Here is an 8,366-nt window from a genome sequence, read left to right as displayed (position 1 = left end):
AGAATCAGGGCTCTTTTTGTAGAAAAAGCCCAGCAGGAACTCATTAGCATAATAGGACACACCCAAAAGCAGAAACTCATTAGCATATTGGGCCACACCCCTGACAGCACAGCTCATTAGCACATTAGGCCACACCCCCATGTTACCAGAAGTGTGCTCATCCCGCCACACCCACCTTTTGCTTCTTATTCGGTTTACCTTGTTTGTTGTCAAAACCCAGGGCTTTTTTGTAGCAGGAATTCCTTTGCATGATAGGCCACACACCCCTAATGTAGCTAATCCTAATGAGTTTCTACTGTTGGGTGTGGCCTATTATGCTAATGAGTTCCTGCTGGGTGTGGCCAATTTGGGAGCCAGCCGAAACTCTGTTCCTGTGCGTTCCTGCCCCAAAATAGCCCTGGTAAGAATAAACTAAAGAATGAACCAGAGGCCAAAGGAGCACGGGAAAACCCAAAGTCTTAATACATGACAAATTTCTAAAACAAGACTGGATGGGAAAAATCTGTCTGTTTTCCATAAACACTAGGTATACTAGTGTCTATAGCCCACATGAGATCATGTGGCACACTGTGCACTATCTACATGCACTTCCCCATTGAAACTAGGAAGCTAAGAACAAGGGGCGGGGAATGGAGCCCTCCGAAACAAATGGGCAGGGAAGGGCACACAGGCAGGTGGTAGGGGATGTCAATAGAGGAGGGGATCAGTGACACCAAGGGGTGCCAGCCTCCAGGTTGGACCTGGGGATTCCCCAGAATTACAGCTTATCTCCAGATTCCTGGAGAAAATGGAGTCTTTGGAGGGACCCCACTGAGGTCCCTGCCCTTCCTAGGCTTCATCCTCAAATCTCCTGGACTTTTCCAGCCTGGATCTGGCAACCCTACCCCCCATCCTCTGGTGGTGGCCAGGGGGGACCTGGCAACCCTATCCCCACTAGAAGAATTCAAACGTAGCAGCTGCCACCCTTCAGGGTATGCTGATGCTGGCCCTGATCCCTGAAGCAGGTTCATTGGTCCTCATTTTGTTATGGAGCTGGTAAATTCAAGAGTAATGACAAGCCCACTTATTTTGGATTTTTAAAACGTCAGCTGGTTCATTCAAGCTTGATCAAAACATCATCAAATTGACAAAGGCACAAATTATGATTGTGGCCTGTCTCTTTTACTTGTGCTTTCTTTTATGCCCAGCAATCTGTCTTTGCCCATGCTTTAATCTCTCTTAGTGCTGCAGTCATCTTTATCTCGGCTATTACTAACAGTCTTGGAGAGATCTCTTGATTAATCTCTTTCAATAGAGTCATCTGGCTAACCTTCTCGCTTGCCCATATTTTGTAAGCTGCATTGTCTTTTGGAAGAGGGGAAAAAAAAACAACTTCTCAACTCTGAAGTCTGCCAGTGCAATTGTTTGGGCATTAATAATAAGCTCTTTGAGAAATGCCTTTAATGATAACATAATATCTCCGTAATAGCCCATTGGTCTTTGATATTTATATCTCTAGCGAAATCTTACAGAGGTATCTCCCTTGCAGCCTTTTCTGTCTGAATTAATCGCTCTCTGTTGAGAATCTTTGTGGAGTCTGAATTTCCCCCACTTCTCATGACCTGCATAATATCAGAGAAACATACCGTATCTAATGATGTACTTGCTGGAATGCTGGGGGTGGGGGGCAGCATACACAAAGCAGTGTTTTATCTTTTGGCTCACTCGGGAACAATATTTTCTCTCTCTTCCTGAACAGAAACACCCTTAGTATCTGGGCCACCTTGGCTGCGGTCACACGGAACATTAGCCATGCGAGTCAGACGGAAGACATGCGGGTTTTCCGGGCGCGATCCCACCGGCACATCTGGGAAGTGTAGCACTCCCGTGGCTCAAACGAGGCTTCCTGCCGAAACCACGCGGCAAAAAACTAGTACCTCCGAGGTACTAGTTTCCGGAAACCGCGGGGCAAGGGCGGGCGTCTGATCGCGTTTCCGGTGGCATCCGGCGCCCGCCCATGTTCCCTGGTGAAAAAGTTTTTTTTTTCTTCTAGTCTTTGTGGATGCGCAAAAGCACACAACGGAGCATGCGCAATCATGGTGGAAACAAAAAAAAACCCTTCCAGTTTGCCGCACCGCGCACTTCGTTTTTGCGCGCGGGATTGTTCTGCGATCGGCACCTCTCCTTTCCCACGGAACCTCCACAGTACCTCCACGGGAGGTCTGATCAGGTAACCGCGCCTTAGTTTGCCCCGGGGCAAACTGCCACACTTCCCCCCCGCAGTTTCCTGCCCGTGTGACCGGGACCCTAGATCATTTTTGGGGCCTACAACAGGTATGATGTTGGGGACTCTGCTGTTATCCCCAACAAGGAGGTCTAGAGGTTGTCAACTCCTGGTTAGGGAATTCCTAGTGGAGGGCAGAGTCTGGGGAGGGGAGGCAACTCAGCAGGCATGTGATGCCATGTCCACCCTCTGAAACTGCCATTTTCTTCAGGGGATCTGATTTATTCAGCCTTCGAGTAGGAGCTGCCACTACCTCCACCACTACCTCCACCACCACCACCAACTGAGTTGGGTAACAGCGGGGGGTGGGTGGGTGAGATGGCCCTGTGTTAAACGAACTACAGCGCTGCGTGGATCTGATTTCCAGGGCTCCAGCCCGCCACCAGCCAGCTGGCTAGCAGGGGAAGACCCACCCCTGAACAGGCACATCACACAGAAGTAACATCATCACACTGGGGATGTCGCATGGTGACACTAGCATTTTGTCCAAAATGCAAGAGCATTATCACATAACATCCTCGGCATGACGACATCACTTTCGTGTGACGTCATCATGCCAATAATGTTGTGTGTGGTGATGTTCCCCCACCCTCCCCACTCCTGGAAGGCTCCTTCCCACCCTTGCCAGCAGAAAAATCTGACCTGGCAACCCTGGTTCTGGCTGAGCGGCCCCTTTATCTATTTTCTTCTTATCTGAAGATATATGGTTGTCCCACCCTGTCACTTTATTTTATTTTTACGCTGGCTCAGCCCAGGAACTTGAGGGGAAGAGACAAGATCACCTCCTTAACTTAGACTTCTGAAAATGGCACATAAGAGACTGTTTAAAAAAATAAACAAAATATTTTATTCAACGTAGAGGGGGTAAAGTCAGGTGAAATCAGAGGTAAAATGTCTGAGATGAATCAAATATGACTCTAAGGTAACTTATTATAATCGCAAACTCCAGTTCATATATTTCCAGCAAGTGACAGTTCTTAAGCTTTTCATAAAGTCTTAGAATCTTAGAGATAAGAGGCTTTGATTTCAGTGTTTCCTAAACATTCCAGTTCACTTACTTGAGTTTAACTGACTCTTCAGGTTTCAAAAGGCAGAGATATACTACCAAGGAACCAAATTCCTTCTCTAAACACACCAGAGAGATCACTCCAATCTTTGAGCTATCTCCCTTTCCAATTGGGCAGGTAATCACTTCTCTCACTAGAAGATCTGTCCCTTTTTCTGGCCCTCATGGGGTCTTCACCAATCCTCTCACTCCTCCTTGCCAACCTTCCCAGTCCTCAGTCAATGTTAAACCGTTGTCAGTCAGTACTAAACTGAGTTCTCTTCAGCAGTCAGTTCCCATGTCTTTCTGCTCAACTGACACTAACCAATCAAATCCCTTTAACAGCCTGCCACTCAAGGCTCTCTGACTCTGTGAGGCATTAAGCCTTCACAGTCCTTCACATGTTTACATAGCACTTATGAGCTTTTACAGCACTGACCTTCTCAACAGCCATGAAGGAACTAGCAAAGACCTTTAAGTGTAAGGATGTATCATTGGCAACCAAGATTAAGATTATTCATACTATGGTATTCCTCATTACCATGTATGGGTGCGAAAATTGGAAGATGAAGAAAGCTGGCAGGAAGAAAATTGATTCATTTGAAATGTGGTGTTGGAGGAGAGTTTTATAGATACGGTGGAAAACTGAAAGCACAAAACAAGGCTTAAATTTCCCTAGAAGCTAAAATAACTAAACTGAAGCTAAAGTGATCTTCATCCACATTTTCACTGTGGATGAGGATATGTGTTTCCATCTATCTATCTATCTATCTATCTATCTATCTATCTATCTATCTATCTATCTATCTATCATCTATCTATCTATCTATCTATCTATCTATCTATCTATCTATCTATCTATCTATCTATCTATCTATCTATCTATCTATCTAAACTAGCCTGATACCTGTGCTTCGCTGCAGTATTTAAGTTCCATAAATCCAGTTATAATACTTATGATGTGAAATTTGAAATGTGACATTTGTTGTAGGAATGCTAATGGAGAAGACTGTAGTGTAAGAAATTAAGTGAGATATACATACATTTTTTCCTCTACTGAAAGACGTCTCTCTAGACCACACTGGTGGTTCTGCCCTCAGGTGCTAGGATCACCTGGCTGCTTGATGAGCTCACTCTGGAGCAGGCCACATAGAACTGTCCATTTAAGAAGCAGTCGTCTGTTAAGTCAACTCCTGCTACCTTCCACGAAGGGGATGAGTATTAGAAGCCACTGTGGAAGTGGGGCCGCACCTGACAGAAAACTGCCTGTAGGATGTGGGGGGAGTGTGTTGGAAGCCACCCCACCCCACCTCCTCTCCTACACCTGACAGGCCGCTGCCTGTCCAGTGTAGGACGGGGAGGGGGGAGGAGTATTAGAAGCCACTGTGGAGGTGGGGCTGCACCTGACAGACAACTGCCTGTTACTTATAGGAGGTGGGGGGAGTGTGTTGGAAGCCATCAGAGAGGCTGGGCCAGCAGCTTTGCTTCACCTCACAGGTGGTTCCACAACTGTCATTAGCTGTCTGCAGTCCCCCGTAACTGTTGGCTTTTTTTTAATCTCAGAACACTGAGCTCTACAGCTGACCAATCAGAGAGTGGGGGGTGCAGAGAGTCAGCTGCCTGGCAGCTGCATAGGAATCAATGGGGGAGCACATTTCCCCCTTTTGACCCACTTAGGGGTTGAATTTCTAAAAATCCCTTCTTAGCGAGCACCTATGCCACGGTAGGAGCACTCTTCCCGAATTTGGTGCCTCTAGGTCCAGCGGTTTGGCCTGGGCGTTGATTTTACAGTGAAGGGACTTTCTTTTATATATATACATGTTTCATGTCTCAGGCATGAAACGTACACACTTACACTAATACACACAAGTAATTGTTTATTGTGGATGGATTTTTATTGTCACATCAGTACAAATTACAAAAATTAAAGCTCTTTTGTATTTCATGACACATTTTGTACACAGAGATTTATAAACATCATCATAAAGGACAATTATACAGCCCATCGCACCAGGCACTTCATTTTTATATAGACATTTTAGTTGCTCTGGGAGAAAAAAAAAAAAAACAGGCCCCAGAAAGCTTCTTGTCATAATGATTGCCTTGTTAGAAATAATCTTTAAAAAAAAATTCATTTGCTATTTTACAAAATTCTTCTATTTCCCTGTGTTCCGGTAAACTAAGCAACCCAGCTTATTTGTGTCTTGATTTAATGGCTAAACAAGTATTCCAAAATTGTCAGATATACAAACATAAGTAGGGCTTCTTTTTAAAAAAGATGTGAAAATGGACCCTAAGACAATATTGCCAGCAGTTGTCAATTCAATGTCTTCATCAGTCTGTTGCTGACATCTCTGAACAAAATATCATTGATAAATGAATATACTCATTGCTGATGGAGAGGTTGTCCACAAAGCTTGTTTTCCACAGGCAGTTAAGTGCTTATTGTCCATTTGAGTTGCTGTACTTTATGAAGGAGGTAGTTTTGGGCAGTGAAATCAGCCTTCAGAATCTGAAATAAAAGGCATTGAAAAAGAGGTTATTAATTCCTACTTGATGAACGTTTGAGAACTATAAATACATGATCTATGAAAGTCTCCCTCGTGGATTGATTATGCTGGAACTCCATTACCAAATAGTTCTACATTTACAGGAGTTAATCCTGGAGAAAAAATGGACGAGTGAGGATGTATTGGGGATTTCTACAGCTACATATTTCTACAGCTACCATTTCTACTGCTACATATATGAAATAGAGAGATACTAGGTCCCACATAATTGCAGAAAGCACATGCTCTGTCTGGATGTTTTGGCTGCTATTCTTCAGATATTTCACTCAAGCCAAGAGTCTCCAAATTCAACTAAGAATTTCACCTCAGGCAAAATGTTGGTGGCCATTCTAGCTCAGTGAGATCTGTATGAGAGCCTGTTTAACTCAGCTCCATGGAGGATGTGGACTGGTTTAGTATAGCCTGATCTCCTTGTCAGATCTCGGAAGCTAAGCAGGGTCGGTACTTGGATGAGAGACCACCAAGGAAGACTTTGCAGAGGAAGGCCATGGCAAACTACTCCTGCTTAATCACTTGCCTTGAAAACTCCAGGGGGTCAACAGAAGTCAGCTGCAGCTTGTTAGTACTTCACAAACCCACAGCTAAACTGACAGGGAAACCCACAGTTGGTCTCGAAAGCTGTGTGTCTCTGGTCTTTCTGTAGACGATTTGCATGCATACTAATGGATTTTTTTTAGCATATGATTACATTATAAAGACTTGGCAGCAGAGCACAGCATTGCAAAAGGAAAGCGGGCACAAAGCAAGTGAACCCACCCTGTTTGATTTGGGGGAAATTCTATTGTGTTTTAGGAACATAAAGTTATGTAATTGGGACAAGGATATCAAGGAAGCCGGTAGTCGTCGTAAAGTTTAAAGGTAGGAAGATGATCAAAGGTTAAACACAAGAAAAGAAATGGTTCTATTCAAGTTGAAAATAGGACATTGTAACCCAAATAAATGTTTAGATTTAATTAAAACTCTTGGAAAGAAACTATTTTTTGTGCCAGGAAAAGTTTCCGAAGTCAGATATATATATATATATATTTGCCTTCTTCCTGCAAATGTGAGATGTGGAAAAAGAAAGATATACTATTGCTATAATATGTGACCTCTCAAGTTCATTGGATACGATGTTTCTTGTTATAAAAGGAAGAGGGCAAAGGGAGATAAGATACCTTTCTAATTACAGAATGGAGATGTGGCATGAAAATATTTTCACTTTCTGAAGCTCCATTCTACCGAGGGAGAGAGTAGAAGCCTGAAAAGCATTTAATTCTGCACTGACAGCAACCAAAGTCAGTAGAAGGCAGAAAAGCTGCCTGTGAACATGAAAAAAAGGAGGAGCTGGGAGAGATCAAGTCCATGCCATTTCTCAGAGAAAGGAAACAAAAGCTGCAGCCTAGTAGGAAGAGATCCCCAACAACTGTGTTTCCAGTTGTCTACTGCATTGAAGAGTAGTTCACACAACGAGCTGCACTATACAGAAGCAAAGAAACCCCCTCAAAATATACCTAATTAAACAGTCCAAATATACCCATGAAGTATTTCCATTAATTTCTCTGCCGGGGGTCTGATAATGAGGATTATCCTAAACTGAAGTTCTTGTTTGGCATGATAAATTAGATTTATGAAGCCATTCCTAGCAGCACAGCCAGATTTGCTAGGCCATTTTAAGTAGCTCCTTGGGGAATGGCTGAGAGTGGCAGTTTTCCAGCACTGTCCTAAGAACACTTTCCTGGGAATAAGCCCCACTGAGCAGTCTTCAGTACATCTGCTTAGCAGCAGTGGAAGCGTTGAGGGATACAGCATGATGACAACCACAGAGTTTGAAGAAGAGAGAGAGGTGGGAGGGATGACAAGCACACACACACACACACACATAAATACAAGAAGCTGCCTTATACTGAATCAAGCCATTGCTCCATCAAAGTCAGTATTATCTTCTCAGACTGGTGGCAGATGTCCAGGGTCTCAGGCAGAGAAGTCTTTCACATCACCTATTGCCTGGTCCTTTTTTTAACTGGAGGTGCCAGGGATTGAACCTTTTGCATGCTGAGCAGTTGCTCTACCACTGAGCCACAGCCCCTCCCCAGGCATAATATTTTGCATACATGATCAATATTACAAAGCCCTCCATCGTGCAAAGAGCCATATATTCCCTAACCATGGGCCAGATGCTTTGCAGTGAAAGCACAATTATGATGTTTGAGTTTAATATTAGTATCACTTCTAACCAGCTAAGATTTGAAATTCTGCACTAAAAGACTTGCACATTATGTACTGCACATTATGTATGATGCACATTATGTATGGTGACTGGGCATGATGCCAGATTAAAGGAAAGAATACTACTATATATTACTTTAATACTAGAAATGTAAACAATATGAAAAAAATGTTTTGCCAATAATTACTCCATCCATTCTTATGCTTAAATAAGCTACATACAGGGCCGACCGGAGGCGAGGCTGCACCCTAGGGGAGGCTGCACCCTAGGCGAGGCTGC

The 8,366-nt window shown here is 43.8% G+C and overlaps 1 protein-coding gene across 1 annotated transcript in view; it reads right to left on the bottom strand.

Annotated features, from left to right (window-relative positions):
- Nucleotides 1–5,414: 5,414 nt before the first annotated feature.
- Nucleotides 5,415–8,366, bottom strand: part of SI (sucrase-isomaltase (alpha-glucosidase)) — a 183,921-nt gene continuing 180,969 nt past the window's right edge. Inside the window, exon 70 of the mRNA XM_015410796.1 lies at nucleotides 5,415–5,820. Coding sequence (XP_015266282.1) covers nucleotides 5,743–5,820 — 78 coding nt within the window. The 3' untranslated portion in view covers nucleotides 5,415–5,742. The remainder of the gene's footprint in view (nucleotides 5,821–8,366) is intronic.

The sequence above is a fragment of the Gekko japonicus genome, unplaced genomic scaffold (genome assembly GCF_001447785.1).
Source record: "Gekko japonicus isolate JY-2015 unplaced genomic scaffold, Gekko_japonicus_V1.1 scaffold267, whole genome shotgun sequence".
Taxonomy (NCBI): Eukaryota; Metazoa; Chordata; class Lepidosauria; order Squamata; family Gekkonidae; genus Gekko; species Gekko japonicus.
Note: the sequence above shows the minus strand (reverse complement) of the source record. Positions and strands in the feature narration are given on the sequence as shown.